Below are 13,689 nucleotides of genomic sequence, written 5' to 3' on the forward strand. Positions count from 1 at the left end.
TAAAATTTTATAATCTCTAGGACTAATTTGAGGTTTTTTTTTTTTTTTGATCTCTCCCTCCTCATTATATGCATAAAGTATTACATGAGTTTTTATTTATAGATTGTGAATTTAAGATTTTAACTCCAACTAAAATAACAAATCATACTTTTAACTCACAAAGTTTAATTTAGTATTCTGAGAGAAACAAAGAATAAAATGCATTAGATCAAAACATGATCAGTATCATGCAAAATCTCATATGATCATTATTTTTTATTTTTTATGAAAATATAAAAAATATAAACCATAATTAGAAATAACAAATAATATACTAGTGATATTCATATATTATTATAAAAATGTAAAAATAATATATAAGATTTTTAAGCATTTAAAAATCTTCAAAAATAAATTTAAAATATATATAGATGATCATTATTTTTGTTTTAAAGTTTCTAAAATATTTTTATTGATTTTGCATGTAAAATATTTTTACATGTAAAATATTTTTATTGTCAAGCAACTTGTTTTTGCATGTAAAATTAAGCCTAATAGACACCAATGGAAGCATTCACTTGATTAAAGAAAGAGCAACACATAAAAACTAAATCAGCTTCAGCTACTATCTTGATGCATTTTTTCATGCGATAGCAAACAAGATGATGATGCTTAACCATCTTGCTAATATGGGGCTACATTTTAGGTTGAATTGCATTCCCAAACCATATAAGACAATTTAATTAATGATCATCTAAGTGAGATCAGGTCCCTTGGGTGTCAACTATGCCTAGATTGGGTTAAATTAGGAATAGTCTTACCTAATCTCACCAAATACAATTGTGCAAGTGTTAACTTTTAGATGTGCACCAATTTATCAATAAAAGGATTAGTACTTCTAGAACTTCATTTAAAGTGTAGCTTCCTAGTTTCACTCTTCTATTTCTCTATCTTATGAATGCAGCTGAGAGGATCATGAAAGCATCATCTGCAGTCCTAATGTCTGATACAGATGTCGAAAGTTTGGATTTAACAAGCACAACAATGTTGGATTTTCACTTGCAAATACAGGATATAACTTCACACATCCAAATATATAAAGACCAAACAAATGTTCATTGCAAGCATACATTCTTAGAGATACTATGCCCAAACAAATATATAAAGATGCATTTTGATAGACTAGCAGACTCAGAGATTGAACACAATTTGCTGCAAATCCTTATTATTAACTGTGCCGCTCGAGCCTAGTCAACCGAATTATCTATAGAGATTACTATCTGAAGCATAATCCATGTGCTTTCTGCTACTCATGCTTCTTATAACTAGCAACTAGCAGGCAGACAGGCTTTACTCTATCAACAATATATATCACCAAATCACTTTCAAATAAGACGTTGTTGTTTGTATCCTAGATATCATCGATCGTTACATATTTATATTTTCATATGATATGATAATATGCTTGAAACTCATATATCATATATAAATTTATGAATCATTATAAACAATAATGAAGGAGCTTGTTGGCAAGACCATCCTTCTCTTCTTCTCGGCTCGCCGGTTCGGTACATGCCGTAGATTTCTTCCTCATATGATCGAGGAATATCACAAGATCAAGCGCATGGGCAGTGCTTTCGAGGTGGTTAACATCTCCATGGACAAGGATCAGGATTCCTTTGAGGAGTTCTTCTCCGGCATGCCTTGGTTGGCGCTACCGTTCGGTGATGAGAGGAAGAAATCTTTGAAACGCACTTTCGGAGTCGGTGTCCTCCTCCCCTCCCTGGTTGCCATTAGTCCTACAGGTCGAACTAGCACAAGGAACGCCACGCATTCGTTGGCGACACATGGAGCGGATACCTACACGTTCAGCGAGGAAAGGATCAAGGAGTTGGACCAGAAGATAGACGAGACGGCAAAGGATGGTCCGAGAAGAGGAAGCATGAGCTCCACATGAATGAGAAGTTGGAGCGGAGCCAAGTGAACACTTGCACAATTGTATTTGGTGGGATTAGTGTACTTCAAATCATATCCTAATGTTTCTCTAAGCATTGAGCTTATTGTAATTACCAATAGAAAAGAACAAAATATTGAGTCCAATCGTCTCGAGGAGACTATTTCAAATCTCTATATGAATGCATGATGAATAACAGCACTCACCCTTCCTCAAAAGTCAACTTTGTAAAAGGGCTGAAAGATGGAGAGAGATGCGAGAGAGATGGGGGTAGAACAGCAGCTGTTTTCGTCTCTCTTGCTTGTTCGCTAACTAGGTTGTACATGTCTCATGGTCAAAGCACACTTCCTTTGACCTTCCTCTTTTCGTTAAAGATCGACTCGTACGTAAAGCTGGGGAATAATACTCCATGGATAAAGAGTGCTATCTTCCCACGGTTCGGGATCAACTGTTAGGTCAGGTTCCAGGGGAGGCATTGATTGCTTGCTCGTATTGCTTACGGTACCCTCTTTCGGCAGATGGATAAGATGTGGGTGGCCCTGGAAAAAGTGGTTCTGCTGCCGTTCTTCGCCGATGAGAGAGGAATGAGAACTTCTCTCGCATGCCGGGAATCAGATGAATTGTGGTGGTCGATAGATAGTTAGTTGTATGTAATGTTGAGTGGAAAGAGATTCGGATGAAAGAGGTACGACGGCCCCGGTTCGGAACTAAAGGTTGAGCACGAGATCAAGTCAAAGCTGGCGAGACCCAACGCATTAGTTCCCCTCTACCCAACTTGCCAATAATCAAGTTGTAGCTATAGTTATCCTTCTCATTTCTGAGCGCGAGATCAAGTCAAAGCTGGCGAGACCCAACGCATTAGTTCCCCTCTACCCAACTTGCCAATAATCAAGTTGTAGCTATAGTTATCCTACTTATTTCTGAGCGTGAGATCAAGTCAAAGCTGGCGAGACCCAACGCATTAGTTCCCCTCTACCCAACTTGCCAATAATCAAGTTGTAGCTATAGTTATCTTACTCATATCTGAGCGCGAGATCAAGTCAAAGCTGGCGAGACCCAACGCATTAGTTCCCCTCTACCCAACTTGCCAATAATCAAGTTGTAGCTATAGTTATCCTACTCATTTCTGAGCGCGAGATCAAGTCAAAGCTGGCGAGACCCAACGCATTAGTTCCCCTCTACCCAACTTGCCAATAATCAAGTTGTAGCTATAGTTATCCTACTCATTTCTGAGCGCGAGATCAAGTCAAAGCTGGCGTGACCCAACGCATTAGTTCCCCTCTACCCAAGTATCCAGTTGAGTATCAAGTCAAGTAGAAGGTATCTCGTTAAGTGGAAAGTATAGTAGATGCTCAAGAAGTAGAAAATAGAAGGTTTCGTATCTAAAGCCGTAGAAAGTTGCAAGTCCATGAAATTCAGTCTCAAGCAGTAGAAAGAAAGGTTGAAAGAAAGGATTGAAGACTCACCCCTAATACACTTAGGCGAAAGAACACGCAGGCAAGTGGAACTCGCACCCCATCCTATAAGTGTTAGAGCACCCATAGTCAGCTTATGCACCGGCGACAAGAAGTTTGCTTGTCTATTCCCGCTGCTTGCTCTTTCGCACCCCGACTCCTTGAAGAGAGAATATCGCTATCCTTGAAGATTCTATCGCTATCCTTTAATATAGATAGAATGGTGTAGTAAAACACTGGTTACTGCTGGCTCAACGCACAACGGCAAATAGACTAGTAGTGACTCTAGCGTGCACAATAGAATATAGAATCCGGTAAACAATAAGCTTCTTGGAATTTATGAATTGAGTAGAGGCTGCGTTTCTTTCAACGTTACACTTTCTACCTTGACTTGCAACCCTAGCATTCGATCTACCACATCTTTCTGCCCTAGCTTTCGATCTACCACATGTTGCATAGCTTGTTGAGCTCGAGCATCAAAGTTCTAGTGCCGTTTGCTTGTTCAATAAACAATAAGTTGATTCTACCACAAATCTGGCTTTGCTGATACTTCTCAGTAATAGAGGCTATTTAAACTTACAACTGAATGAAATTTTTTGCAACAGTGAACATATTATAATATTAAAAAAATAATTCCACATCTAATGTGTGTGGTAAGGTTTGTGATTGTATTTATTTTAAGGTCTCGAGAATCAAGTCTTCCTCACTAAGGTTGCATTTGAAAGAAAAGAAGATATCTGACTTTTGTCTCCACAAAAACCAACACATTGTCAGGCAATTTAAGAAAATACACATCATGCGATTTTATCCATAGGTCATCATGTCATATGAGAAGAGTAAAGTCAACCATTTAGTTCTTCAGCACTCCGTAAACCAAATGAATAGTGCTTTATACATTCGATACTAACTATCGGGTTAAAGATGGGAACTTTGGGATCACCCGCAACTAATTCATTGCCATATGATGATTTGTCCAAATGTATACGCTACAACCTTCAAGAGGATATATTGCTATGTACAACACACTTCAAATCTACAGCAGGATAGAAGGATCACTTGGAACTTCAGTCTCACCCAGCATATCATCATTTTTATGTATGAGGAGCATCAGGTCTGATCGGCTTATTAAATTGCACCAGTATCATCGTCATGTTGTCCAATCCCTCTTCACTAATGGTGGATGGTGCCAGACACCGGTCCAACACTCTTTCACATACTGCAGACAGGCAGCTCTCCTGCAGTTAGCAACATAGGCACCAGAAAAAGTATTATGATAAATAAAACAAAATATACTTCTGGCAAATAAAACTGCTTTATTCCATTATGTATAAAGCCTAAGATACACTATTTGGCCAAAAAACAAAAGTCCATTTCATGAGCTCGGTTACTGAGACCATCAAGTGTTGAAGTTAGCCTCAATCAAGGTCACTGACGTTACAGCTTCGGATAATTGGTTTATGTTGGACATAAGGTTCCGAGAAAGATACTCTTAAAGTGATCAAAAAATAACATAGAATAAGGTCCTCACCGTTTTTATATGCTCAGTGATGAAATCCACCAGTTGCTGGTTTATCATGCAATCCCTGGTAAAAAGTATCAGAATAGACACCTATAAGTACACGAGTATTTCAAATGGACACATACTATGGCAAGCATGAGTTCTCAATCTGATTCTATTAGAATCTCTAAGCAAGGAGCACTCGACTATGTAGAAAAACACCTTACGGTTATAAATGTTATAAGCCACAATGAAACATAATTCTTGAACTGGTAGATGATGATGATAACGGCACAACAGGTAATAACCAAACATGAGAAATTTATTACAGTCCAATGAAGTACATAGACAAAATAATGCTGAATGTTCAAACACAAACACTTGACTGATACTATCCAATGAATCTTTTGCCGCTATTGAGCTCTAATTTAATATACATCAACTGTTCTATTTGTAAGAGAAGAGAATTCATAGGCACACAAATAGCTGAGAAATTTATTATGAATTATAAACATATAATTTAGTGTGAGTAGTTTGATACTTCGATGTGCTAGAAACATGAAAGACAATAGTATTACTATCTTCTTTAAATTGTGGATGGACACTAGAGTATTGATAACATTATAACCGTGGCTTATGGTCTATCAACTATTTAAATGAAGGCATGTCAATGTTGCAATTGAAACACGATATATATGATTGTTGGAAATCTCATTATAAGAATAGTTATAGTAGATTTAGTTGTCTTGGATTTACAATTGCTAAAGAGGTGCTGAAAAGGCATACCAGACTCCATCACATGCTAAAATGAGAAATTCATCATCATCGCATAGCTCCACCTACAGCGAAGGCCAACAAATGACATACCGAGATTTATAATAGAACTCATGATAATATGGTGGATCATAGTTCAAATGGTTCTAAATTTAATCACTATTGGAAGCGGAACTGTGGTATACTCACAATGTTTATGTCTGGATTGCATGTCACAACTTGCTTCTCAGCAGGTAAAAACTTATTTTGCTTGAATTCCATGTCGCCTGCCATAAGTTTGCTTCTCAAGAGTAAAACATATGATAAGGCAGCCTACAAATTTTATTAAAAAACACTGAGGAAGTACCAATTGCTCTAGTGAGGTTTAAGCTTCCATTTATTCGTCCTGCTTGAATAAAACCACCTGCTTTTACGATCCTTTCCTTCTCCTCAACAAGATATGGTTTGTGGTCTGTTGACAAACTAATTGCCTATAGAGAACAAACAGAAGTAAGACTACACAATTGAGGCATATTTTTTGTCTATGATGTAATTTTGAAGCACATGAAAACACAAATCAGTAGAAAGAGATTCTCTTAGTGACAAACCCGACCCTTCCTCGAGAGTACACAACGAGAATCACCAGCATTTGCAACAATGAGTTGGTTGTTTCTGATGACTGCCACACAAGCTGTGCTTCCAGATGTCGGTCCAGAGAAATCAGAATGTGGTCCCTGACAAAGAGTTCTTTTGAGTCACAAGATTCCTAATGGATCCACTTAACTTGCAAATAGTACTTTACGCCTTTTCAAGATTCAGTCTAACAACTAGCACCGACAAGAACAAGATCTTGAGTATGAAACATGGACAAGGACAATGGACACAGAAAAAAAGGAACCAATATGACAAAACTTTAGAAACTAGGACAAGGTAATTAATACTAATGCATTTTCTACCACTCTAATTTATATTCAGCATGTATGTAATATTTAGAAAATTTATGGTGGGAACATATGAAAATTAGAAAAACAACAAACAATCACTTGCCAAATTCTTCTACCATTTTTGCCAGATATTGAGTATACATACCATAGTAAATTAGTAGTGCAAGATAACATACAAATTGCCTCAGTCTGTATAGAAGCCTTGTGTACATAAATATAAGCCTTCTAACAAAATTTAGGAATATAATGCAAAGATGATACACGATTTAAGTTCTGCACCTGCCAATAAGAATCAGTCTCCTTTTTCCTCTATTATGCATCATATACTCCTAACTTTGAATAATAATTTTTGTTCCATGAAACTCGAATTGAAGTGACATACCTGGTACACACCAAAAACTAGTACGTCTTAAGTTAACATAAGTATACGCATGTAGTATATTTTAAAGTATCACACTGTTCTGGTAATTACCCAACAAATCTGGGTTTGCAATACGGATAGACCTTTTTCTAAAATGTATGTTCTATGAAGCATTTCATTTCTACATCTTTACCATCACAATATTTTAGCTTTATAAAATCTCTGTCAAAACAAAATTCAGAAATTTCATGTGAAAAAAGTAAATGCATAATCTTGTGCTTCTCACTTATATTGGACATATAAAAGCAACCAACTTCCAAACAGGGAAATCTGATGAACAAGGACTCATCAGACACTTCAGACCAAGTGAATTATAGGCCAAAGGAACAACTTTAATGGACATGTTCAATTTTAGGAGAGGCCAAACCCAGACAAGTGACCTACAGCAATATCACAAACCACAGAAGTCAGTTTGAGGTGTGACATATCGTGGGAAAATTAGAGCTCAATTATCTCTCAATCTCTTTCTCTGTTCTTTCACTCCTTTGATCTCTCTTCCCAATGTACTGCCCCTCCTTTCTCAAAGTTTGTATTTCTATCTTCAACAACAGCACAACATTTTAAATTTTCATCCGAAAAACATGTTATACAATTCCTTGACAACCAAGACCCTAAACATTGTAAAACACTTTGTCAACTGCAGAGACAGCTCAAACAAATCAAACAACTACTGTTGAAAAGTTGGCTTCAGCCAAAATCTCCTAAAATACTTTCCCATCCTTTTATAGCTTCAACAGCTCATTTAGGTATTAAAAAAAAAATCTTGAAACTTTGGCTTCCCTGAGAACAATTCAACCATTATATAAAATACAACTAAGATGGATGACAAAGAAAAATGCTTTCACAGACTCCACAGCTGTACTTTTTTTGGATTCTTCATTCGTGCACATATATTACAGCACAAAAGGAACTTCAGACCCACATAATTAAAAGACAATCCTTCCAAAAACAAAACAAGCAAAGTATTCAAGATATGGCATCCCCAGCATATTAAATGAAACAATATAACATCTTGAACAAAGTTAAAGAAGATCATCAGAGTAATATATCACCTCCTCATATGCCCATTCATCTAAATGTTCACTGGAATAACCACCCCTTGGGGACCATATCAATCCTTCAATTAAACCTGTGAACTTGTCCATTTTGTCCCCCAGTACAGCTAATTCCCTCCATCCTCTCTGTCCTTTCATCATCTCATCCATTCTGAATCAAAACAAGAATCATATGTATGACATACCATATGTTCTCTTGTCACATTACATGCTTTATGACATACCATATGTGGCCTAAAACTGAATTTTTTATCTCAACTCAAAACTACAGATATTGGAAGACAATAGTAGCATCATATGTTACCTTAAAAATGCTTTTTGTACTGAAGCAGATAAATCACCACCCAACTGAGGCTCATACTTGAGAATTTGAGTGTGCAGGTATTTTGCACAGAATTTGGCTACTACTTTTCCTGAAACAACATATTACCTCAGTAAGAATTGGTTAATAGTTGCAATATTACTACATCTGAGATAAAAAAGACAAGGAAAACAAGTGGTGAAGCAGAGTCACTGTACAAATCAAATCTAGTATAGAAAATCATTTCTTGTAGTGAGGAAAATACAACAACACGCACCAAGTAACAGGACACTATGAGTCTGACAATCACAACCTTAACATAGAAGGAACTGTTTGTGTAGACAAATTATATTAGTTTTCAGGTCATCTAGGCTCTTGTATAGAGGATTCAATTATGTCAGAAAATGTCACCAGTGTCTCAAATGTAAAGAAAAGTGAAGCAATAATAGTGAATTGGATTACAGATGTGCATTTTCAGTCAAGTTTGAGCTCTCTAAAGTAAATATAAGCAATTATTCTGATAAAGTTGTAAGTAATAACAATTTAGTTTAGCCAATTTTCAATACAAGCATTACCATGATTACTAATCCTTGCAACTACAATTTATTGATTTATAGACCATATTTGTCAAGCATTTCTACTATAGCTATGTTAAATGCCCAAAATTAATTTTGCATGACATCGTGTTCCTTTCATTACTTTATGTATAGTCGTATAACAGCACAACCCACGTCAGCAATGAAGACCAATCTGACCGATGTATCGTGTCTCAGGGGTCACTCACACCTCGCCAACTGCGCAGCTCCCACATCATCCGTAGAGTTATCATGGGTGACTTAGTCCCTTGTTTCTCTTGTCGCCACGTGGCGGATAAGCCTTGAGTGCTCGACAAGTTGAAAGTAGGAGAATATAAAGAATTCCGACGGCCGTCCGCACAAGTCAGCGGGAAGAGAGAAAAAATAATGTGGCGAATTTCCAAAAAATCTATTATTTTCATAATTCATTATAATTAAATCTATTATTTCCAAAAAACATTATAATTAAATCAGTTTAGACCATAAAAAAATCCTTATGCGCAATTCTCCCAATATAATATATTATATTATATAATAGTCTAATTTTTGTAAAACTTTGAAACTCGAATATCAATGCAAATTATCTATTTAAACAACAAAACTTATTCATCATATTTCCCTCCAAACCAAAGTAAATAACTGAGCAAGTTGTGTTTAGTGTTTAGTATGTACTCATAGTCAGGCAACTAAATTTGACAAAAAGTGTTTCTAAATAACATGTAGCAAAAAAGCCTCCAATAAGAGTTCATTTGTGTGTGCAATGGAAGGATGTTGTCTGTAGCAGCAGAGCATGTCACAACCTTTGTAGCACACGAAGCCTTTGCAATGAAAAAGAACCTAAGCCAACCTCCACATGTGAAGAGTTGCTTGAGTGTGACTCAGCCTAGCATGCATGGGAACCTTTATGGCAAGCCACATGTCACCACATGCCAACTAGTGCATCAATCGTAGGCTCCATTTGAGCAAATCGGACAATGTAAAAGACAACCTCGGAATCGACCACTAAAAGTTGTAAACATGTACATGATAAAGTTTTCAACACTAGACTAGATAACTATATCTTAATTGTCCTCCAAAACTTCTACCAAGAGAACAGCCATTATACTTTTACCCTTCACCTAAATTCTTAAAGATTTCCTGGAAGATCATCTTCAAGGTTAAGATATATCTAAATTAGGCTATGTCACAGTCAAATTGGGAGATTGCAAAAAGACGAGATCGACGAATACATTAGAATATTTTATGTAAATGCTTTCCCAGCCCTCCATCTCCATGTTATTAAAATTTTGAAGTTCTCTCCATGAAGGAGCCCAATTTGAGTATATCGACAATCATGTGCATAAGTTGCCATTTCAGTAATATGAGAATGGAAACTAGGTCACAGACCAAACTATAATTAGGAACACTATCTTGTATCAGACAAAACAAATGGCATTCATAAAGCTCATGAGTTGTAATGACTGTTACAGAACAATCATTTTGCTAATTCAAGACTCTTTATGCTTTCACTTGAATGTTTGTCCAGGCTTAAGATTATAGTTCTCTGGCAAGGTGTTATAAATGCCATACGTGAACTTCGCCTAAACCATGCCAGTTCAAGATCAAATCAGTCATCTAATGTGATACACAACGTGAGCCAACAATTTAATTATATAATAAGGCATCTCAAAAGTTTACAAGACTACTTTGACATTGATCATCAAACAAATGAATAAATGCACAGACCACCATCTTCAAGTCAGATTCTGAGCTTAATTTAAAGAAAATGCTGGATGCAAAACAAGTGACAAAGTGAATAAAAAAGACTCCAAAAAATCAAGAAGCATAATGTCACAAAGGATTTTATAATAAGGTTACCAGTGAAGACTCCAAAAAAATTCATTCAAACATAAAAAGTATGCAACCTTTCTGGAAAGTTGTACATTTAGATAATGACAATTAAAAGCACAACATGCTTTGTCAATTAACATTTACAAATTGAATGCAGTGGCTTACTTCTTTTTCTGACATTAATACCTTGAGAATCAATTTGATTCCACCTCGAATTAGGTACATGTTTATCATGCTAGTTCAGAAATTACATTGGGTTCATCATGCGGTGAGGGTGATCACCTTTGGTCAATAAAGTTTTACCTCTAATAAACCCAAACTGCCCAACTTACAGCCTTAATCTGTGCTTTATGGAATATTTCTCCTAACATGTCTAGACAACAAAGCTTTAATATGTTGTGAATCATGAGAAATATTTTCTGCACCATATAAAAACGACTCACTTGGTTCCTAAAGTTGTAGAGCATCTTACTAATTTAGGATACAATCAGTCTCAAATAAAAAATGTCAAAGATTGAGAATAGTATATAGAACACCAATGAGAAAATTCTCAAAATAATGGTTCCAACAAATTTCTCTAATTTTACAATTCACCTTCAAGGATTTAGCTACATCTTAAATTGCATCAAAACATAATCTGCTATTTTTTAACTATTAATACATACAAATAGACTAAGGATTTAATGATGTTGTAGCATTTGGGGTTAGTAGAAAAAAATTGTTAGAGCACAAAGCGTGTTGTACTACATCACAAACTAATAAATTTCATATTGTTGCTAAAATGCATTAAAAGGGAGGGGGGAAAAACACTCCAGAAAACTGAAATAAGCTGCACTTATTGTAACCTAAAGCATATCCAAAACGCCAAATTCACCAAGACTGACTACCAGTTTGGAACTAGGTTTCCAGGATCATCCCCAGATAAACTACTAATCCAGACACTAGACTAAATCCGTACCATGGATTAAGAAATGAAGCGGCTTTCCATCTACCGGAGCCTAGAGGCACTCAAGAAGGAACACATTCAGAAACCCTAGGCAAAAAACCAGTTCACAGCGAGCAATAAAGAAGCAAAAAAAAAAAAAAAGACGACGACGAGAATCACCTGTTGGCACCACTTGGCGAGCACATGGAGGCGGAGCATCCGCTGCTGAGTCTTGGCGATGAACTTGAGGAGGTCTATCTTCTTCTCGGAGTCGGATCGCTGGTCCTCCGGCGCCCGGGACCGCTCCACCAGCTCCTTGAGGGCGAGGTAGGAATCCTCCGCGGCTCGTCGCACAAGGGCGGAGAACTCCACCGTCTGCTGCCCCAGTTCCGCCGCCATCGCCCTCCGCTCCGGCGCCCAAAGTTTGGGGCGGAGGGGGGGGGGGGGCGCTAGGGTTTCGACGGCCCGGCTCGAATCCGGGCGCCGCGGGTGCAAAACGAAGGAAGGCGAGATCGAATTCGCAGCTCCAAGTTGGAGGGCGGAGGAACCGACCAAATACAGTGTGCAAAGACCGGAGAGAGAGAGAGACAGGCTATTTGGTACGTGCGGGTTTGGGTTTACGACAAATAGGAACGGGGGAAGTCGGTCCAAATGTGATCTATGTGGCCGCAACTTCATCATAAAAATCTTTTTCTTACATCTGATAATCTACTCGCAAATCATACCTGCTATACAATTGGAGGAAAACGATCGGTCCGCAAGAAGCTCAGTATAACCTCCAACAATAACGAGGGCAGACTTCTGTCTCAAATTAACCGGTGGGGAAATCCTTTCTTTTATTTTGCCCCCAGATAAATATTTCTTGTCTGCTACACGTCGCACTAAATGACTCACCCTCGCACCCATCTCTCTCATGCGCTCCACGTCTCATCTCTAGTTATATTCAGCCATGCGGGACTCTGGGTGCGTGAATTATTTTGACTCTGCCTGTTGACAAGACTAAATCACCCCTGAAACCTTGATGGGTGTTGGTGTAAACAACTTTTTTAGTCGTGGCCTTGGGGCCGACGCGACTTGTTCGGGGAGGTCCGAATGGCGGGGATCTTGTGTGGCGTCCCTTGAGGTCTCCCGGCGGGTGGTCGGGTCGGGATGTCGCGTCGGGTGGAGAGCTTTACCGCAGTGTCGGGAAGAGGCGACGTCATCTCGCACCTGCACATAGGTCGGGTCGGAAGCTCGGCTCGACCCCTCCGACGATCAAGTCAACGATGTGGAAAAGGTTTTGGAGGAAGAGATGCCTCCGAGTGCGTTGTGCTTGTCTTTTCTCCCCTTGTTCGTTTAGAACTCTGGGGTATTTATAGATGAGTTTGATGTTATCTGATGTGGCTGCTAGCAGGAGTAGGACCGTACCTCCGATGGCGTCTGACATCGCCACTGGGGTTGCGTGGAGAACCGAACTGCCGCAGGGTATGGGCGAGCTTCGGCCGACGTCCCCCTCTACCTTGGTCGAGCGCGCGGGGTCAGATGGTTCAGTCGTTGTTTGGGAGCGGGTGACACTGGCGCATATCAAGTCGGCGTTAATACGCATTTCCTCGGGCAGGACGTCGCCCAGGTATGGCTGACGTCATGGCGCATTACATCGCCATTTTTACCCTTATCATATTCCCCCCCCCCCCCCGAAAGGAGTTATGCGTCGGTTGTCGTACGCAGGGGGTCCGATGCATGGCTTCTTTCTTCAGGTGGGCTGGTTCCGCAGACCCGAGGAGCACGACGTAGGTGGGCTGGCCGCGCGGGTGTGTCTCGGGCAACATGGGGCCGAGGTGCACAACTCAATCGGGAAGCCAAGCAGAGATCGGGGTCTCGGAGAGCGTGCGATCGGGGAGCACGGTGTAGGCGGGCAGGTCGTGCAAGCGTGGTCTCGGGCAACGTGTAACCGAGGAGCACGACGCAGGCGGGCAGGGCGCACAGGTGTGGTCTCGGGCAACACGCAGCCGAGGAGCACG

At 39.0% G+C, this 13,689-nt stretch overlaps 1 protein-coding gene across 1 annotated transcript; it reads right to left on the minus strand.

Annotated features, from left to right (window-relative positions):
- Window positions 1-4,165: 4,165 nt before the first annotated feature.
- LOC135666454 (probable protein phosphatase 2C 11) lies at window positions 4,166-12,271 on the minus strand. The gene is made up of 9 exons (XM_065178025.1): window positions 11,870-12,271; window positions 8,363-8,471; window positions 8,056-8,209; window positions 6,247-6,372; window positions 6,006-6,129; window positions 5,849-5,925; window positions 5,672-5,724; window positions 4,916-4,970; window positions 4,166-4,622 (listed from the first exon to the last, which is right to left on the minus strand). The coding sequence occupies exons 3-9, from the start codon at window positions 8,206-8,208 to the stop codon at window positions 4,479-4,481; spliced, it is 732 nt and encodes a 243-aa protein (XP_065034097.1). The 5' UTR covers window position 8,209; window positions 8,363-8,471; window positions 11,870-12,271; the 3' UTR covers window positions 4,166-4,478.
- Window positions 12,272-13,689: the final 1,418 nt, after the last annotated feature.

Source organism: Musa acuminata, unplaced genomic scaffold, assembly GCF_036884655.1.
Source record: "Musa acuminata AAA Group cultivar baxijiao unplaced genomic scaffold, Cavendish_Baxijiao_AAA HiC_scaffold_1104, whole genome shotgun sequence".
Classification (NCBI taxonomy): Eukaryota; Viridiplantae; Streptophyta; class Magnoliopsida; order Zingiberales; family Musaceae; genus Musa; species Musa acuminata.